This window comes from Pelecanus crispus, chromosome Z (assembly GCF_030463565.1).
Source record: "Pelecanus crispus isolate bPelCri1 chromosome Z, bPelCri1.pri, whole genome shotgun sequence".
Lineage (NCBI taxonomy): Eukaryota > Metazoa > Chordata > Aves > Pelecaniformes > Pelecanidae > Pelecanus > Pelecanus crispus.
The window spans coordinates 11,065,929-11,087,641 of record NC_134676.1 but is presented as its reverse complement, the minus strand read 5'-3'; the positions used below and the strand labels follow the sequence as shown (position 1 = coordinate 11,087,641).

General features: G+C 45.0%; 1 protein-coding gene across 1 annotated transcript in view; it reads right to left on the bottom strand.

Moving 5' to 3' along the window:
• The window catches only part of DNAI1 (dynein axonemal intermediate chain 1), a 155,002-nt gene that overhangs the window by 47,332 nt on the left and 85,957 nt on the right, over positions 1 to 21,713 (bottom strand). Inside the window, exons 14-16 of the mRNA XM_075726345.1 lie at positions 12,190 to 12,279; positions 7,438 to 7,525; positions 5,499 to 5,578 (exon numbers count right to left, since the gene is read on the bottom strand). Of these exons, the coding sequence (XP_075582460.1) occupies positions 5,499 to 5,578; positions 7,438 to 7,525; positions 12,190 to 12,279 (258 nt within the window). The remainder of the gene's footprint in view (positions 1 to 5,498; positions 5,579 to 7,437; positions 7,526 to 12,189; positions 12,280 to 21,713) is intronic.

The following is a 21,713-nucleotide window of genomic DNA, read 5'->3' as shown; positions in this document are numbered from 1 at the left end:
ACTCCCTAATGAACGCAGCAACACATCATCGGCCCAAGCAGCAGGATTGCTGAAGTGTTACTGAAGTGACTTTAATTCTTGCAAACCAAAGCTCTAACTAATCATAAGGCTTAACTGTTTATTACACATGACACTCACTGTCTGGGTACTCAGACCTGTTTTCTTCTGATGCCTTTGTGCACTAGCACAGGTCCTGGATTGAGGGTGCTAAACTATTCACACAGCAGCAGCTCCTACATCCCTGGGAGGCTTGCTGTGGTAGGAAAGGGAAACAAGAAAGTGGCTTATGTCCCACTGAGATTTACTGACAGTGCCTATAGCTTGTTAATAGTTTGGTGCATACTCTGCCTCTGAGTTACTGTCCCTGTCTGTAATTATGGGACTGAAATCTCCTTTAATGGCATGTTTCATAACTTTACTTCATAATTCTTAATGTTCAGCCACCAGGAAAATTAGTACTTGGCTTGTTTTGAAAGTCACATTGCTGGGAACAGACAGAATAGGTCACGAGTAATTAACACAAGAGAGAAGCTGCTTTATCCGTCTGTCTTTCCAAGTATGTGGATTGAAGGTCCCTAATACCTGAGGACTTTGAAGAGTGAGATCCTAACCAGATTTGTCTGCATCCAACAGAACTCAGTCAACATCCAAGAGTAATGCTCAGCGCTGTGTTTTTAAAGCCTTGTTGGGGCTGAGCCCTTGACCAGTGCAGCTCTGCGGGCACTGGTACGAGACGCCCGTCATGCTCTGCAATGTGCTGATCCACAGCACTGGCTTTGCAGTCTGCAAGTCTGGCCCAGAGCTGAGGCCCAGGCCCTGACAGGAAAGGGATCTGCAGTTTTCCCATGAAATCACCAGCAAAACGGTTCTGTAGGGCAGATGCCCCGCTGTGTCCCTTGTGAGAAATGACCCCTGTGTGCCTGCTTTAGCCTAAGGCCATACACTGTGCTCTGGCAGTGCCTGCCAGCCGCACACCGTGTTCACCCCAACCTTTGGTATTGTCTCTGATGTGCAAGACAGGGCCATGTTCTTCCCAAGATGCATTTTGAAGAAACACCACAAACTTGAGAAAAAGCTCAGAAAGAAGTATGACTTTAACAAATAGAAGTGTTTCTGAGCTAACTATAACTGCTGGCAAAGTCTTCCCCTACTATTCACTTTAAAACCCCTACAGTTATTAGACACATGTCAGGATGAAAACAAAACCACTGGAAAATGTGACGCCTAACTCCTGACAAGACAGCTTTGAAGAGGATGAGAAGATTCAGGGAGCAGGCATTTGTGCAGCCTGTCTGATCTTCTAGAGTACTACTCCAATTTGCTGAGAGTGTTTTTCTCCTACTTAAATGGTGGTAGATGTGTGTGAATAGTAAATGGTATTTTTATGATAAGACAGGAAAGCAAGAATGAGTCTATGGCAATACAGGAAACCAGTATGAAGATGATTGGTGACAGGGCTACAAAACATAGGGAAGGAATACTGGGAAGAAAAGAGAACTCCAAGGACACAAAACTTATGAATAATCTTCATTAACAGCACTTCAGTTTACACTAGACATTACCCTGACACAAAACTCCTCCGCATCCATGGTGAATGTATGGTTATTAGTGTCCTTATAATGTGGAGGGTTTCTTTAGTTCACTAACAGAAACATTGAGACTTTAGGCAATATAGTAATCCAAAAAATAATCTTTTTCAAAGGAGGTTTGTATCTGGCAACAGAAAGAGCACTGCCCATCACTGGCACTCCCAGGCAGATCAGGACACCCAGCTGCTCTTCAGAAACTACCGACACAAACATGTCCTGTGTTGTTGTGGCCAGCTGTGACCAGCAACATCAGAGGGTCTCCTTGGTTTTTGCTCAGTGCCTTCTTGTAGAGATCTGTAATGGGAATGCTAAGATTTGTAGAAAGGCTTACAAATGGAAACAGTCATGTGAATGCATCGGGAGAAACAACATGAAATGGTAAAAGAACGAACCTGTGTTAATTGAAGGCAAATGCAGTCAGTCAAGTGACAAGATAACTGCACAGAACAAACAGAAGTCCCAAAGATAAGGTGGTGGGAAGATGAGGAACAGAACTGAAGCTATAAAATATCCAGACAGGGAAAACAACTTTGCCTAAGAGAAAGCAAGACTAGACACCGAGGCAAATGATCTCTCCATTACTAAAGGGTCACTGGAAGTTGGAGCCTGTCCAGAAACCATTTTGTCATCATCATTTAAGGAAAACCCAAGAGATGTAATAAGGATTCAACAGCCAGCATCCTTTGTCATCTGTATAACAACAAGAAATCCTGTCCTGACCACACAGATACAAATGTCCTGGTGCTTAGTATGATAGAATGAGTATGAGTGAAATTAGTTTTGTTTAAAATTAGAGTAACCTTTTCCTTCTATACAGTCTTGCACTGAGTTTTATTATATTCATTTATTACACTCTCAAGAAAACTGCCTAAGACTGAAAAAAACCTCTCTCTTACATGAATATGTTCAAATCTCATCACAATTTTTCTGTTGAAGCTGTGTTTATTAAGAAGTAATTCTGACCAAAGAGTTGAAGCCACAATAATGTCTCAGTATGAATCTCCAAGACCATGCTTTTTGATACCAAAGCTGAACAATTCCTAAACAGCAATTAAGATATGCAAAGAGGCAGTTTTGCATTACAGAATCATATTAATGCAGAAACAGTTTGTCCTCTACGTAAAAGGGCAATAGATAAGTCTGTGTGTAATTAAGATAATGATTTCTTGGCTTCAGAAACACTATTAACTAAGCCATATTTAAAAATTCAGCATAATTGTTCTGCAGCTAAAGAATTAACATATTATCATGCTATTTGTGGGCATGCCTGGTCTCTGAAAAAAATGCCTCTGTGAAATTCACTTTTCAATTTATTTAAAAAATAACCTAAAATTCACATGGAGAGCAGCCCATGTTTGATCCCTGACTCATACAGCAGGTGAGGAGCCTGTCCCTCTCACTCAACGTGCAGCAGCAAGGACAAGTGCAGCACAGAGACCCAAGCAGCTCACTCCTGCTCAGTGCAGCCACAGAACCCAAGAGCTGCTCAAACAGCTGCGGGACTGTCACTGTCCTCAGCATCCAAGCAGAGCAAGGCTCTGGGAGGCAGTCCACAGGTAGCTCCAGTAATGGGTTCAAACATGCAGTGTTTCAATAAGGGTGTGATGAAGGTTGTATGGTAGTCCTTGAGAAATGTCTGGAGCAGCAGCTGATCCCAAAACTTTTGAAACTGCTTGTAGCAAACTCTCGGGGGACATTAAGGGCGCAAGCACTCTTCCCCCTGGTTTTGTTGATACTATGGAGGCCTGCTTGTGCTAGACACCAGATTTCTCTTCCCTGTGTTAGCCCATAAAATCTGACAGAAGATCGTCTCTTCCTGCCCATGGGAACACCTGAGTTGTATAGGGCAGTGTTGCACAATGTAAGAGTGGTCCCACTTTTCGCTAAGGCTCACCAATGCAGGAATGTTTTGTTGCTTACCAGTAACCCTGAAATCAGCCTTAGCACCAATAAAAGATAAGATCCCGTATAACAGTATCTCTCTGCATTTGTCCACCCAAGAGGTGGTTAAAATATCCGTGTGGCTTCATGGCTGGGATCACTCCTTATGTTAAAACACCATCCTAGTTCTAGTTTCACTGAAGATCATCCAAGGCAGGAACACCTACAGCTTTGTCAATGCAAATGCTGCCAAATTCTGTTCCTTTTCAGTCCTCCTGCATGAAGGATTTCCTTTGTTGTGTAACTCAGCCAGGACGCCAGCCTGAACTTTTCTCTTGAAGAGTAACTGATGGCCCCCACCTAACACTGACATCCATTGTCCTATTTACTGACATCCGTCACTCACCTAAGCATAAAGGAAGTTAAAACATGTGTTACCTCACTGCTTTTTGATCAGAACTAGACACAGCAGTACCCAAACAATGTGGAGTACAATACCCAGAGTACCAACTCCTGTGGGTGACCAGCCAACTTGGAACATCTGTCCATGACTGAACAGATGCTTTGTATCCTGAAAGCATCAACAAAAAGCCATTGCACCTACCTCTCTGCCCATCAGCCCAGCCCCCACACTTCTCCCGCCTCCCTTCTGCACCTGTCTTGTCCAATGCAAGTGAGCATTACTCAGAAATCCTCCCTAGATAGTGCCTTGGTGGAGGGCGAGATTTCAATCAGCATCATCCCTCTGGAAGGGATACGTATTTGTTAAGTCTGTCTTGCCTAAATGATTGATATTGATTTCAGAATACTATTTCCTTTGGGTTCTTTTTCTCTGTTTTGTTTCCCTTTTGCAGGCAGGACATGGGGAAGGAGCTTACAGCATCCTCTAGGGATGTCTGGATGGATCTGCTCTGCATGTCAGCCTCCTGCTGATGGTCTGCTCCCCACACTGAAGGGCTGTGGCTACAATAGTAACAAAGCCCCAAAGCCAGCTCAGAGGAATGCTGTGCAAACAAAAGTTATATGAGTAAGCAGCTACTGGCTTCATTTTCAAGGCTAAATACAGCAGACCACAAAACTGCTTACTTTGAGCTTGATTTCTTAAGAAAACACATCTGTGTCCTGCTGTCTGCTTGTCTCTCCTCCCAAACAACTTTTGACCTCACTGGAAATTTCAGCCAAAGCTGGCTGCACATGGGACTTGGTGATATTAAGGTCTCACACACTCTATAAAAAGGGATGGCCATGGAGTGCAAATATCTGGGCAGTGCCCCCGTGCCGGGAAGGGCAAGCAAAGCTTGGCTGCTTCCCTCACCACATGGCTGGAGCTGGCGGACAGCTCCCAGCTGGCACTGGGCACCAGGAGACGGCAGGTCAGGCTGCAGGAGGGCACTGGAGGGGAGGTAGCCAGCACTGTCTGCAGGAGCCAAGGGTTACAGCATGGAGGTGGGATCACTGAGCTTGGAGACAGCATGGGGGTGATCAGAGGGAGAAAAGATCAGAGCAGATAATGAGGAACCGGAGATAGGAGGGCAAGGAAAAAGCAGGACTGGGGAAAAGATGTGGGATGTAATTGTGGAAGGGAAGGGCTGCAGGACACCAATCCATAGGAAACAAGGCTTCATTAGCCTCACTTCTTACAGGATAACAGATCTAAAAAGGAAAAGAGATGAGATTTTTCCTGGCATTTCCCCATAGCCATGAGGACAGAGGATCAATGCCTTTTAACTTGTGCTCTGATCATAGTTAGTGCCTCACTTGCACAGCTGCAATCTGCAAAGCATTCTGGGATGCAGTTTGCATGAAAAACGTTTCTGCAAAATAAGGTCTTAATTGGGTCTGTGCAGAGAGCTCCCTGCGACCCTCTGTGGCTCTGTGCTGGTCTCAGGCTCACCACAGGGATCCAAGGGCAGACCAGGCTCTGAAGTTGTACTTTGTTACTGCCTGAGCAAACAGTTAAGATGATGAACCTGAAAGACAAGCATGGGTTAGGGGATGTAAAACAAGGGACAAAGAAACCGTTCTTACCTTATAGATCTTTCCCTCTTCAGTACCAACGAGAAACAAATAGTCTATCTTTTTGTGAAAATCAAACGATGTCCCACAGCCTGTTAACAGAAGAAAGGTCTGTCAGACAGAGCATTGGTTCATCTGGTCAGCACACACTCCCTGCCTATGGTACACACACACACTGCCAGCATTTTCAGAAGTGATATATTAGCCAGAAGCTCCCAAAAGAAATTAGAGCCACCCCTTCTGCAAACACTTTCCAAGCTGTGCCTATTCCCAAGACCTGCAATTTGAAAAGCCAACACAGAGAAAGGGAAAAGGGAACTGGAAGAACTGGAAGGGAACTGGAAGAACAGATTGGCCCAGAATTCACTTTGGTAAGAATTTAAAATGCCTGGTGCAACTGCAAGAGTTGTGAGGACCAGGCCTGCCTCCTATTGGGGAAGAACAGATCTTTTCTGTTTATTTAGTATTCCCAAAAATATAAATGGTTTCCCATGCATAAAAGAGAGGACATACCACATCACACGTCCCTGTGCCCTTTTCATCCTTAGCTCAGAAGCCATTTAGCAGGCTCACTTCTGTAAAGCCAATAGCAAAGAATGTGATTTGGGAAGAAATCTTCTGCCAGGCACAGAAGGATTCTCTTAACTTCAAAAGCCCTGAATCAAGCAACATTGTGAACTGTGTTTAAAACAAGTGTCAACCACAACAGGATGTGACTCCTTGAGATTTTCTGGCTTCTGCTCCTGAGGCAGATGCAACATCATGCAAGAAAGACAATTCGTATGGTGGTGAAAGAAAATTTCAGCAGGGTCCTTGAGCATAAGATGGGATGCCTGCTGAGTGCCAGAGCAACCTGGGGCTGTTGACCAGCAGGGACACCCACAGCAATCATCAGACAAGAAACAGGAACAAGCAGACAAGGCTCAGAAGCACATAGTTACAGATAACTTTCTGCAAAGGCAGCTGTCTTAAATGTTATGTCTTAAACGTTAATAAAATGTAGTCCTCAAAGGAATTGTTAAGGTCATTTCAACCCTGTAATACTGTCTGTGTTTTTAACATTTAAATAGATTGTTAAATATTCAAGACAAATCTTTGAAAATGCATTTCCCATTAACACTAACAAATAATCCCAAAGCCCCTGGGAGTTCTGCAGTGTACTGCTTTAGCTGGTCTCTTGCAACCCATGTGGCAATGCAAACCTGCTCACAAACAAATTGTTCAGCAGTTACTAGCCTAGAAACACAGCAATCCTTAAATGCAGAGCAAGTGCCTTTTCCAAACTGAGGGCCCAGCTTCAGAGCCAAAAGCAGGTGCAGTAGGATGCTTAGGGGATTCTTCAAGGATCCCTGTGTAGTCCAGGACCTCCAGAGCTGACTCATCCCTTCCTATCTCAAACACAGGATGGTCAGGATGAGGGGATTCAGCCCAGAAGGACTGCACTGTCTCCACCCTGTATGGAGGGGAGACTAACATAGTAGCTCAGAATAGATGCTGTGCTTTTAGAGAGCCCAAACCCGATGAGGCACATCCCACCACTGGCTGGATGAGCTGTGCACCCAGGAAAGGTCAAAGGTTGCTTTTCATCTTGATTTGGACAGTCCAAATCAATGTCCGGTAGGAAGAACAAAACTGACTTAGTTTTGACAAATACAGGTAATGCATGTGCCGTGTTCACATTGGGATATCCCAGTAAAATGGACATTTTTTTAAAATTAACATTCATCTTTTTCTGCAAGTAAAGGCAAGACATAACCAGCAAAACTTGACTCAATTAGTGGCCATTGCTCCAGACAGACTTTGCCCTACTACGTGATGAAAGCAAGGAGGTGTAACCCTTCTTTAGTTCTTCTCCATCTCAACCCCCCACTCCCAATTTAATTCCCCAGAATGACTGATTAGAGGCTTTGTGTCAGTAATTAATCAGCATGGTAAGGACTTGGGCTCCTACCAAGCGTTTGCAGCTGCAGCCCCTCTGGCCCCTGCATCGTTGTTCCCTCTACTGACAGCTTGATGACATCTGTATGAACCAGCTCATTCTGCAGGCAGAGGAGATTCCACATGAAGAACAGGCTTTACAGCAACAATACAGAGACATTCAGTACTTTGAAATGGCAAATTTTATGGAGGAATTTTAAAAAGCTGTCCAAAAGTTGCTTAATGTTTCATGCTCGCAGTTGGCAACTTGCTAACATGCTGTTTTACGTAAAACCTCCAGGAAACTGATGCTTTGGTGCACTGGAAATGAGAGCCACTGGTACATCACCCAGACACATGCAGCTGACCTGGAAAGCTTTGGGTTTTGGGGTCAGCGTTTTTGAGTGGAGGTTGACACTGTCAGCTTAGATCATTGTGTTAAGTGAAATCACCCTGCAGGGTTTAAGATGGGCATTGCATATGATCATGTAGCTTAGTAAAACCCACACTAATGGATAGTAACTTACCACCTTGCCAGTCGTTGCATCTTACCATCTTCCTGTTATCCCCAAAGCAGCCTCAGTTCCCAATACTCACAACCTCACGGGCTCTAAGATTCAAATAACAACATCTGGCAAGCAGCTCCCCCAAGGGAAAGTGCACAATGTTGCTGTTATCAGCAGAGCTCTAAAGGGATCTCATTGCAGGCCCCAATGCTGCTGTGCTAGGTGCTGTATGAACACAGGGCAAAAAGACTGTGTCCCAAAGAGTTTACAGTCAAGGTGGGAGACAGAAGACATGAAAATAGACACAATGTGGGTGAGTATGAGGAAACAACGAGAGGGCAAAGATCCATTCTTAGACTAGTTTTGGGAATTAAAATACCACTGCAGAATGGAGTTGGTTGTGAATATAAGAATACCCTGGGGCTCATAAAAAGAACAAAGAACTAAAGATTAAATCAGCGAGCAGTGTGGGCTGAGGACTGGATGTTTTCATGAATCTGCGGATTTCCCACTGGAGCACTGTGAGAACAAAATATAACTTCTTAGCTCAGTGAATCAAGCTTTAGTTGAAGCTTCTCTAAGCCCAGAGCAGGACTCAGGTGGAAAAAGATTCTGCCTGGCAAAGTCAATCCCAGGCAACTGCATGTTAGGGAAGGTGGGAGAAGACCTTGTGAGCATCTGTTCAGTACTGCAGTTCAGGGGGGACAGTGTTCTGTGACATTTTTGTCATATTTTGGGGGTACAAATTTACAGGATTATCAAGAAAGGTCAAAACCCAAAAAATAATGTACTTCCTTCTCACTAATTTGCACTCCTGCACACCCATGTGCCCTGGCCTATTGATGGCAGTACCTGTTCTCTGAGAGAGCAGCAAGAAGCAGGACAAGACTCCCGCTGCCTGCAGAGTCCTACCTTCTGTTGGTGGCTCTTCTTGCATCACGTGGGTTACATCAAGTCAGATTCCATGGGTAAAGGCAGGAGTGATACTAAGAAAGAGGCCCTATATGCTGGTGTACGTGTGCAAGAATTGGAAAGAGCATTGTTCAGAGCATCCAAGAATAGAGCATATTCCATGTGCTGCTCACTGCCCATCCAAACAGGAGTGCTGATGGGCTGCTGGGAGCACAGTCAGGACAAGCTGAGCAGGCACTTGCCTCTGCTCAGGCTCCCAGGTCTGCCTGCTCTCCAAAGAGCATCTGCCATGTCCAAGCTATGGCTGATGGCCATATGAGACTGGTCTGAAGAGCAGCTTTGGAGCTGCCTGCAGCTGATCATGTTGATATACCCCATGTATCTAACAGAGGTCAGATGCATGATCTGGGCAGGACCAGAGATGTGCTAGCACACTTACTCTCTGTTCTAGTAGTAAGGCAAACCACGTGAGACCTTCTCTCTCTTAGCACACACCTTTCTGCAGCCTTCCTCTGAAGATGCCTCCCAGAACCTCCACCTGGCCGAGGCCTCTGTGGACAGCTTCTGCAGCCTCTCGCCTCCACGAAGGATCTTGTGCAGACTTCCCTGCTGTACTGCTTTCATTTCTTACCCAGCTTTGCAGTCTGGAAAATGCAACTGTTCCTGGGGCTGTTTGTCACCAGACCCATTCACATATTCCTCTGGGTAAACAGACTGTCAACTGTTTGGCCTTCCAGGAATACTGAACAATAGTATGTTGCTTCTGCCTAACAACTGTAAAGCACTTTGTAAGCTTTAGTGAATTAGACCTTGCAGCTGCCTGTTTCCCTTTAGTTGTTATTAGCCTCAAGTGATGAAGGAGGCCCAAAGCTGTTCAGTAATTTAGCTCTAGGTCATGTAGGAAGGGTGAACTATGGCTACTAATCAAACCTGGGATTGCTGAGGATCGGCCTGAGAAGCAGTGCCAGGCTGCATCCCAATCAATTCCTTGACGTAGCTCTGACAGCTCTCCCTTTTGATAGGCAACATGTGCACCCAAGGTGGGAGAGTAGAGTCATCTAGCTGCAGAAGTCCTGCAACCTTCCTCACTGTTTTACACCTTCATGATGACCCAAAACCAAGCCAAGACGATAGCCTAAGCACACACAGCTCATGTGCTGTCTCATGAAGTTTGTCCAAAGTCATAGTGCCCATTTCTAACAGAGACACCCACTATGGTGAAGGCAGATCAATTGTCTCTAGCTAACATTTGACAACTCTTCTATCCAGTTTTGCGTGTGGCTTTCCAAATATCTGGCTGGAAGTAAGAATGAAATTATTCATTTTCTGCTCTCAGCTTTGGAAGTGTCAAACAGCTATCAGTGTTTGAAGAAGCTTTACTTCTGGATAGTCCTGTCAAAAAGATTAACAAAGCTCTCTTTCATTTATTCCCTATTTGCACTACGGATTTGCAGAACAGAAGACCTCTGGAGTCTCTTCAATTTTATTCTAAATAAAACCCAAAGATAGGTCTTTTGTAAAACTGGCATTCAAGCAGATTGTCCATTTCTCCTTGCTGGGCACAAAACCACAGATTGTAACAAAACGCCCTTTTCATTCTGTTTCTTGCTTTCCCTGTTGAATCTCCATCCAAAAAAAACCAGACAGCACCTAAAACTTTGCTGTTTTCCACCCCTGCCTGCTAAGTACATACCAGCTCTGGCAATTTCAGAGGTAACTTCACCTCAGAAAAAATCTTAGAACAGTGCTTTTCACATGGGTGTGGCCAAGTTTATAACAGAAGTACAAGGAATAAGTAGAAACAACATTGTGCTAAGCGGATGCAGGTCTTAGAATTAACACCAAGGGTGCTTAAGTAGGTATATCTACATGATCAAGGGACAGAAAAAAAACACAGCTTACAATGTGGGAACACAGTTAAGCACAGATGAATCAGAGAAATGTTGCAAAAGACCCTCTACCAGGTGAGCTGCAGTCAGAGTCCATCTGCAGACTCTTAGGTTGTCCCAGTTGTGCATTTCTCTGAAGTAAGAGGCTTAGCCCAGTGTTCCTTGCCTCCTAAGCGGAGCAGGCTGAGCACACTCAGTTACTGGGGCTCAGCTGATACGTGTAACCTGCCAAGTCACCTCAGCCAGATGTGTTTAGCTGTAGGCATGTATTACCCACTTCAACATAAATCTTTTGGGCATTTCTATACAGGGGATGAAACAGGAGCTGAGTGCTGGGACAATGTCAGCCCATCCCTGTCAAGGAAGCTGTGAGAGCTCTTTTGGGAGAAGAACTTGGGACAAACTTGCAGGAGGGATTTTTGTATGTAAAGCTGCATGTACAAACCTGGAGGAGTTTATAAAAAAGAATTTAATAATCAATACCATCTGCATGCACCTACTGTGTTCATTAGAACTCCTGAAGCAAACAGGAAACTAAGATTTACGTTAGACATGAATCCCTGCCTATGGCAGCAAGGCCTAAATTTTCAGAACAGACAAGCCTTGAGTACCTTGGTATAACAGGTTGAAAAAGTGAGCATCCAAAGATGTAAAGAAATTTCTTTGCTTGTTGGGGAATAATGGGACAGCTACTTCAAACTCATATTTAGGGCAATTAAATTGTTTTTTAAGTAAAAGATTTTGAATCTTGAAAATGTAACATCAAACAGCCAACAGAAAAAAGCACATGCTGAGATTCAGAGACATAAATCTAAGGGTCATTTAGGGACATTAATGCCAAGTTTCTATCAAAGTACATACTCCAAAAGAAAAAGTGATCAAAGGCAGCGTATGCAAACAAGTTAACAGAGGTTGTCTTGGGTGTGAGCTGGCAATGTCATGGCAGGGAGAAACCCTCTGCCTGTCTGATTGCATGTTGCCATCCCACTGCAAATTGGAGTTTACTCTGTGCTACTTCGGCCACAGGGGGAGAAATTTGCACCTTCCCTCTCCCATTCTGAATTGCAATCTGTAGGGGACCATTTTGGGGGTAAAAGACTTGAAGCTGGGGAAGAAAGCACATTATTCTGCTGTGTCTCTATCTGACCCTTCTGGGACAAGGAAAGTTTCAGAGCAAGGACCAGTCTTGAATTCCTGCAACTGCAAAGCAGGAAAATGATCTCTTGTACTCAGGCCCATGGGATGCTGCAGGGGCAGGCAGGATGAAGCAGGTCCTGAGCAAGGACGAGGCTGGTTCTGCTCATTTCAGAGTTAAACATGGAGCCCCAGACCCAGCTGTGACTGCACCTGCAATCTTTTGCTGCCACTTCTTTTCAAACCTTGCCCATTATAAATAAAAATAAAACTAATGCATCATTGAACTTTGGAGGCAATTAGTTATAATTTGGCTGGGAAAAGAAATTGCCACCTACTGTTTACCTTAACTAAAGTCCATGAAACAATCCGCCCATCTGAGGAGATGGAGAAGAAGTTCAAATTGTTGTCCATGTCATCCTTCTGCCACTTGACCTTAAAAAAAGAAGACAGTCCCAGTCAGTACAGGGCAATCAGCATTAGCAGGAGAGAGTTCCATGCCCTCAGCAGGGTCTTCTGAAATCCTTCCTAAAGTGCAGCTGGTTTCCACCCCAGAAGCCTGCTGGTGCATAGCATGTGTGAACACCCTCACCTCCACAGGCAGTTTCAGAACTGCCCCCAGCACTCCGGTCACTCGCTTTCTGCCTGGATGCTCCAGAGAGGGGGAAAAGTCCCACACCTGGGGACTCTGCACCTACCCATGGTCATCTGCCCCAGTAGCAACAGGAGCATTGCCATCAAGGATGGGCCTTGTGAGGTGTCTGAGCTATGCAGTGCTCTGCACTATGGCACAACACCATCCCAGAGATCCCTAAGACATCTCCAAACAACACCAGTGGTGCCACAGAAAGGTCCCCAAGACACCTGAGTACATCACTGACCCTGCACAAACTAACTACTTCCCATTTGGTTAATTACTCCAAATGCAGTGCCATATGGCTACCCCTCAGCCAGGCAACCTCAATTAGCTTTCTGTCCTTATGTGGGGTGCAGACAAGCCCTTGCAGGCAACGTGTGACATGGATCCTTGGGGCACTTCTGTTTCAGGGAGATGAAAACATCTCCATTAAAACTGAAATCCTCCCTACACCTTCAGAGCATCTGTCTGCCTGGTAAGGAGATTTGCCTTTTGACTGTGACAGCTCAGCAGGAGAGATTAGAACTCAGATAAATGGCTTACAGTTTAGAAGAGACATTTCAGTTAGCCCAAAAGCATTAAGAATGCTTGACTTTCAGATCTGGGAATTCAATCAGACTGAAGGGAAAAGGATGACTTGTCACTAGGCCTGTCAGCACACACTCCTGTGGGCATCTGTCAGTCCAGGATGGGGACAAGCACTTCAGCAGGTTCTGCTGAGGTTTTCCAAGGTGTATCTCTTGCTGTCCAAGCAGTGCAGCAGATACATTTCCCTAAACATTATCCTATAAATATGATAAATGGGCGTGATTATCCCAGAGCTTACTAAATACTCTATCTATCACCAGCTATTTATCTGGTACCTATTCCAGAAAACAAGCAGCGTTCTCAGTACTTTAATTACACAATTGGGTATTCTGATGATACTTCCTTGGGAAAAACGCTGTTAATTCTGTTCTGTAAAATTGTTTACACTGTGAAGTTCTGTGGAGCATGAAAATTCAGCAAGAGACTCACCAAAGAGTAATTAATCCTCTAGTGAACAGGTTTCCTACCTAGAACACACTATTTTGAGGAAGGAAAAATAAAACATTAGAGGAATCCATCTGAGAATACACCAAAATGCCAGTTTCATGTCCCTAAGATGCAACTGAAGAGTCTCGAGTGGCATATACTTTTGAACATCCTTGCACAGGAGAAAGAATCAAAGTCTCCTAGTGGAACCACTTCTGCTATTTGGCATTAAAGGAATGGTGTAATTCAATATGGCCCAGAATAAAATATCTAACAATAAAAAGACAGGTTCAGTGGCACATATGGAGAACAGTGATTTCCAAAGCTGGCCATCATGCACAAAATGTGCTGAGCATATCTATTTCAGAAATATCTCCCTTGGATCATGAGCTACTGCTGACAGTGACAGTCACCAGCAGCTGCTTCAAATGAAGGAGTTGGTGTAGTACGTAGTTTTAATTCAAAGTGAGAAATGCAGAGTTCAGGGGAACTGGTTACAAACACATGTCCAACGTGTCTCACACTGGGCACAGAAAAAGGGTCATGTTTCAATTAGAGCTTTTTAAAATGCCACTCTAAAATTATCTGACAATAAGATGGTTTTATTTGTATGTCCAACACAGCTCTCCTCTAACCCATGTTCTTCCTCTTCAGTCTACTTTCCCAACTATTTGGGAAAACCAGACACACTTCCCAGCTTGCCTCTAAGGCAAACTGACTTTGCTTGAGGTAGCGGAAGCTATTTCTCAACACAGTGTCCCCCGTGAAAACACTGTGCAAAGGTTTTGCCATTTAAACCTTGGAGCAGTTAGCACAAGTGGCTCAGATATCCTCTAGTGGGACAGGACTACACTGCAAGAAAAGGGGCTCTCCAGTGTCTGAATCCTGCAGCTTGAACTCAGCAATGCCCTGAGCTGCACATGGAATAGAATGTAGGTGACACATACCTGTGCTGCAGTCAGCGTGGGTCTGAGCCATCCTGAAGTCTACAGCCACCATCCAGGTTGCTTATACAATGCGTGTGCTAGGATCAGAGACGGTTCCAGACCATCTCTGAAGCGAGACTCCCAGCTTTCCCCCTATCAGAGTGTACATGCAGGTGCTCATTAAAGAGCTCTGCTCAAGCTGTGCAGCAGCAGATGCAGCTGAGTTCCCAGCTCTGCTCTTGCCAAGTACAGTGTGGACATTCTGCACCTGAGCTAGAGCCAAGTGACAGCCCATCATACTGGTGGAAAATCCATGGATGAAGGCTCAGTGGCTGGAGTCCTCCCCAACCATTCTGTAGAGGCACAAACTCCTGAGTCCTCAATGTCTACACTAATACAACGTGTTGCAGGAAACTCATCTGGAGGTGACTGACAATGTAAGTGCTATCATGAGCTCATGTTTTTTTTTTCCCAAGCCAATTCCTTTCAGCGTTCCCCAAGCAAAGAGCTTTTCCCTAGGGTTTGCCCACTCCAAATGCCCTCTTCCTGATGGAGATCTATTCAAGTTTTCTACTGTCAGTACTCAGTTAGGTGTCACAACTCCTTCTTTTCATCTGTTACACACACAGGTGGAGTCATCAGCCCCAAAAAGCAAGTAGGCTGATTTGCTTGGGGTACTATTGCTCCTACATTCAAAGCAATCAACAGTACCTGAGTTAGGTACATACTGTAGACAGCTTGAGCACAGTCCCTCAAGGGCAAGGATCTGCCCTCAGATGACTGTCAGAAGCTCTCAGTGACATTAGCTTGGATTTCAGAAAACAGAAATTGGCACTTAATACTTTCAATTTTCCTTCAACACATCTGACACTTTAATAGTGTTTGTGATCTTTTTTCTCCTGATCTCTGAATCCCATAAATGCTTATTAGAGTAATTAGCCTTCATGATACTGCAATCAAATCGGGCATCTGCTCAGAACTGGCCTTTTCTGTGCTCCCAGAGGCCCGTGAACGTGGCACAGCCTCCTGTCATTAGCCGTATTTGTGCTGTGCGGGGTGGGGCATTTGACGAGAGAACCAGGCAATTTTGTGCGTAGTGGCAAGAAGTTAATTCTTTCCTGAAGCATGTGATAATCAACCCAGAATTTTGGCTGCATGAGACAATTTACAGCAAAAGTTCAATTATGATACAGTAAGAGTAAAGAACCACGAGAAAGGAAAGTGTGTGTAAACAGCAGAAAGGAGACAAGTAAACACAGAGCAGCAAGTAATTTGCTGTGCCTGATCATGATGGGACCTGTAATGAAATCAAGGATCTGCTGCTATTTTTTCAGTGTGATCTTTAACCTGACTATTTTTGCAGTGCAAAATTAGTGTGTGAAACTCATTGCTGTTAGAAGCACCTACCACTTTTTATTTCTTAAAGCCTGTTTATTTATAAAGACGTTGAGACTATTCAAACCTCTATTTGTTCACAGAAAAATAAAGATTAAAACCTGCATGTTCACTGCAATATACAGCAGGTTAGCAGGGCAATAATCCATTCATTCTTAGCAAGGGAATACTATCATCTTTGCCTATGGCAGCTGGTAATGGCTCCTATCCAGCAGGAGATTAGACCATTTATCCAATCTGATTCGAAAATTCCCATGTTTCTGATGTCATTCCTACAAAAAAAAATAATGCTCCATCAGTTTTCATGGCACGGAGGCTGCTAGTCACTCGCGCTGACAAAATACAACTGGTCAAAATCATGCTGGCCATGAGGCTGGCTTGAGTGCTTTGCAGGTAGCCACAGGCAGGATCTGCCTGCCTTTCTCATAAGGCAACACCTGCTATTGCAAACACAAATCCCTCCGGCTGGCCCTCGGCTTGCCAAAGCTCAACTGTGGGGTGCCACATGCAACATATGCACATTGACTGATGAGCAATTCCTTCCCTTTCTATTAATCATCCTTCAAGGAGCCCTTTGCCCGTACTGGAGTACCACAGCTCTGCTGACACCTGCCCTAAGTGAAATAACAGCATTTTGGTCATTCAATGCCTAAAAAACCTAATTAAGTCTGCCACAGGTAGAGAAGAGGAAAGACAAAGGCGTTATCAAATCCCCAGGTCACCCTTACGCAAACTGACTGAGTAAAACATTCAGATGACTCCAGCAATCAGACAACTCCTTGGGCTGCTGAGGAAGGTCCCTGCCAATGTGACCTGGGGACAAATTCCTTCCAGTGCCAACCTGGGAATCAGTACAGTCCTAAGCAAAGCCATCATGGCAATGTAGGGTTTGGAGGAACCCAGGAAGGATATCTATCCTGCTCTGAGGCAGGATCAGGCACACCCCTGCCATTGGTGACAATTCACGTAGGCTGTTCTCACAAGCTTCCAACAACAGGCACTCAACATCCTCTCTGTAGATACATCAGTGCTTAACTGGCCTTATACAGGGAATTTCCTTTACCACAAGTCAAGTCAATTACTCCTTACCATCTCCCCAGTGGACAAAGAGAACAACGGTTTATTCCCCTTTTTATAACAGCCTTCAAATGGGCAAAAGGTTGCTGTGTCTCTGCTCCTTTCTCTTTTTTCCCAACCCAACAAAACTAATTGCTTCAACAATTGCTTCCAGGACCTGCTCTCCAAGCCTTCACCATTCCTGTTCTTCCCCTTCAGCCCTTCTCTGCAGTGGCAAATGCATGGTACAGAACCACCCCTAAGCACTAGCAGACAGGAGTTCCAATCTCTTCTATCTTATATTCCTGCTAATAAATCAGAATGACACATGTCTTTGTGCAACAGTATTGTACTGCTGACCATTGGCGGTGATCTGCTATGCTCTCCTTCTGGCACCCTGCTGCCTAACCAGTCATCCCCTGTTTCATATCTGTGCATTTAATTTCCCCTTTCTAAACATAGTATTTGCTCTTGTCTTTATTGGATTTCACCACATTGATTTGGGGCCTTTCTTCCAATTTATCAAGATCATTTTGAACATAATCATGTCCTGCAAAGTGCCTTGTCCTCCCAAGGGGGCTTCGCTATTCTGTAATCGGAGTTGTTAATGAAAGTATTGATCAAAAGGAGATCAGGACTGACACTGGAGAGTCTCACTTGAAGCATCTTCAGAGTATGACAGCAAGCTCTGTATAACTGCTCATTGAGCACACTGCCTGAGCCACTCAAGCAGCTTCTTTATGGTGATTTTACCTAATTCATATTTCTCTACTTTGGTTATAAGAATGTCACTGTGTGAGCCTGCATCAAAAGCTTTAGTCAAGTCAAGATGGATAGAGGTGATAACCTTGTCTGCCTCCCTCTTCTTCATGAGGCCCATGCCTCTGAAACAAAAGAAAGGAAAGAAATTATACTGGCTTGACAATTTATTCTGGACAAATCCTTGTCGTCTTCTCTGAATCACCTTATTAGCTAGACATTTACAAATGGTTTTGCCATTTGTTCCAGTGTTTTTCCAGTCATCAAAATTGGTCTGGCTGGTCAGTAATTCCCTGGGTCCAATCCTACCATTTTCCTCCAGATATTTTTTCACTTCTTCCATCCCTTTGAGACCTTTCCTCCCTTTCAGGGTCATGCTTGTCCTACTGGCCAGAGTGCAGCCTGATGCACTGCTGTGCTATCATCCACACTTTGCGAGTCCCTGTGGCTGGCTTAGGATGCCTCTAGCCTGGCTAGATCCAGTTCATACCAAAAATATTATTTCTGCTCCGTGCAAATGTCCATGTGCAGAGTCAAAAGTTGTGTGCAACCTGATCACTCAAAACTGGAGAATTTTATACTTCACAGCACATCTTTGCATTTAAAAACACAGCTAGACTACAATTTTAGGGCCAGTGCTCTTTAATGTTTATATAAGTGATCTGGACGCAGGAATCAAATATACATTAAGTAAGTTTACCAATGAAACTAAACCAGAAGCAGCTGTGGACTCCTTCGAGCATAGGCAGGCCTTGCAGAGAAATCTGGATAGGCTAGAGAGCTGGGCAATCACCAACTGCATGAAAATTAACAAGAGCAAGTGCTGGATTCTCCACCTGGGAGGGGGTATTCCTGGTTATATGTACAAATCTGGGGACAAAAGGCTGGAGAGCAGCCCTGTGGAAAGAGATCTGGGGGTTTGGGTTGATGGCAAGTTGAATATGAGTCAACAGTGTGCCCTGGCAGCCAAAACGGACAGCCATCTCCTGGGGTACATCAAGCACAGCATATAGCTAGCTGGTTTAGGGAGGTGATTGTCCCACTCTACTCTGCACTGGTGTGTACTGTGTGCAGTTTTGGGGACCCCAATATAAGAAGGACATCAAACTATTAGAGTGTGTCCAGAGGAGGGCAGCCAAGGTGGTGAAAGGTCTCCAGGTCAAGAGTTACGAGGAGTGGGTGAGGTCACTTGCCTTGTTCAGCTTGGAGAAGACAAGGCTGGGGGTGACCTCATCGCAGCCTACAACTTCCTCAAGAGGAGCAGCACAGGTGGAGGTGCTGATCTCTGGTGCTTTTTGGTGACCAGCAATAGGACAAGAAGAAATGCAATGAAGCTGCATCAGAGGAAGTTCAGATTGGACATTAGGAAAAGGTTCTTCACTGAGAGGGTGGTCAGTCACTGGAACAGGCTCCCCAGGGAAGTGGTCACAGCACCAAGCCTATCAGAGTTCAAGGAGCATCTGGACGACACTTTTAGGCATATGGTTTAGTTTTAGGTAGTCCTGAGAGGAGCAGGGAGCTGGACTCGATGATCCTCATCAGTCCCTTCCAACTTGAGATATTCTATGATTCTATGATTGCATGACACTGGGCTCTGGGCTCTGGTACTCTGTCCATGCCACTGTCCCTCCTACATGCAAGGACAGTCTCTTTGAGGAAAGCACCAGCAGAAACCTCTTTTTCCAGACTTTGGCTCTACAGCATCACTGAAAAGTGTTTTGGGATTGATGACTTTACACAAATCGCTATTCCAGTCTGCCCACATCACAGGTATGTGAACGTGTGCGAGTCCATAGGCAACAGCAGAGTGATGCTTCCCTTCATCCATGCCCCAGAGCACGCCCCAACCCTGTCTCTGAGTCAAGGTACTCAATCAGCTCAGATGCTGTAAATGGGCTTGCACATGAATACCAGCCTCTGCTTAAAATACAGGATGCATGTAGCCCAAAAACTCCCTGAAATGCTTGCTAATGGTCTGAAATTGCTTTGGCTAGTTTGTTAAGTACTCCAGGGTATGTTTAAGCTGATCTTGCTGATGAGCAAGAACCTGTCTCATCTAAATATTCTTTAACATGCTCTTTCCCTATTCTGACCTGTGCTTTCATCCTCTTGTTACATTAATCATACTTAGCAGCCCATCTCAGACACTTATTGTAAGATTAAACAATACAGCATCAAATATTTCATCCTTCTCCATAACACTCAGTATTAGCTAAAAGCTTGCTTTAGTAATGACCCTGTATTCTTCACTCTGTTGACTTCTAATATACATCCCAAATATTTTTCCCTTCCCTTTTATGATCCAGGATAATCACAGCTCATTTTGCACCTTCACTTTCTCTGTATTAATTTGTCCTTTTGCTTTTCTATAATACTCATCTTTAAGACACACGTCCTTGTTCCTGTGCTTCAAGAGTTTCTTTGTAATTCACTGCCAGGCTCTAGATGCAGCCGTATGGGCCCCTCGCAGAGAGCTTGCCATTCTGCCCAGCCCAGCAGCTCAGGGAGTTCACCCATCTGGCTCCATAGGTGAACGGAGCCACAGTTATCTTGCAGGAGCCCAGCTGTGCATCATGGGAGCACAAGTGTTTCCCAGTCCTTCTGGGCTCTGCCAGCCATCCTGTTTTCCCCATACCTTTGGCACACAGGGCTAAGTAGGGAGATTTGGACACTTCTTACACTCACACTGGCTGAAGACTTTTACTCAAGGCTTCCCACTGGCAAATATCTGCTCCTTGAGCAAGCATGCAAACACAGCAAGGGAATCAACCCACAGCCCACCCTAGCTGTGCCTGCCCTGGCAGCAAAGCACAGACACAAAAACACTGCCAAAAATACATTTCCCCAGTGATTTTATGCACAAGCCTGGGCCAAAGCAAAGTGGCAGCAAAGCTCTGGGGCTCTCTCAAGGCAGAAGAGCTGAACATGTGCTGTGATTTAGCAAGGGCACAAGCTCTCATGGATGCAGTGTGGCTGCATTCATCACACAATGGCCCGGGTCACCAGCTGACAGATGAACACAGTGTGGATGCTTGCAGAGGCACACAGGCCAAACTCCAACCAGGTGTACCCATCCAAACCTGGATGTCTTAGTGTGACAGTAGGCACCTTTGGTCTGTGTAGAGGATACTTTCTCCATTTTGCTGCCATCTTGTTTTTTAGTCTACCTCAGTATCATGCTGAGGGCTCATGCTGAAGTGCTGATCTGTGATAAATTGCTCCATAGGTCACACCTTCTGGACCCAGGCTGATCTCTGCTGTGCTCTAGAGTGAATATTCTCCTGGACTCCCCTACAGCAGTCTCCTATTTGAGATAAGAAGCAGTTCTCATTTCTTCCCTCTATCACCTCCAAATGTGTTTCTTGTTGGTTCCTGCCAGTCACTCTAAGCAGAACAGCATCCAGAAACATCAAGTCATTACCAGCAGAGAAGAAATCTTTCACATTCTCCTCCTGTCAATGACAAATTACCAGTTTCTTGTTTATTCCCCTCCCTGTATGCCTCTGTTGTATGCCCAAGGGATCCGCTGTGGTGAAAGTCTCCTAAGACAGTCAGCTGATCCTGAGTCTGCTGACTTTCTGTTTTGCTGGAGCAAATAGTTTGTCCCTCCTTGCTACTGAGACAAAGTAGTGCTTCTGCAGCTAAGTCCCAAGATGCCCTCCATCAAGCAAGCACATTGCCAGCTATTCTTCATTTGCTGCTGATCACACACCCCATCCGGGCACCATAAATGGGCCTTGCTGTCTCGCTGAGGATCCTCAGCCAGGTACCAGATATGAAGCCAAAGCCAGGTGTCTGGAGGAGAACATGCAAAAAGCAAGGCTGCTCTCCAGCAATCAGTCACAAGAGACCCTCACAATTACTCACTTGGTCACCTAGAAAGCACAGGCTAGTTACATGCAAAGTAACTCCAGTGCCAGTCTTTATGCAGTAAGAGACAGGCGGAGCAAGTTCAAGTTTTAGACGTGAGGAGCTGGGCAGTGCCTGGAGTCCCCAGTGCTAACTAACTTGGACAGCAGTACAAGTTGTCCTATGTGGAGGCGGGAAGAAGGAAGACAGAAAGCCTCACTCCTCACTATGGT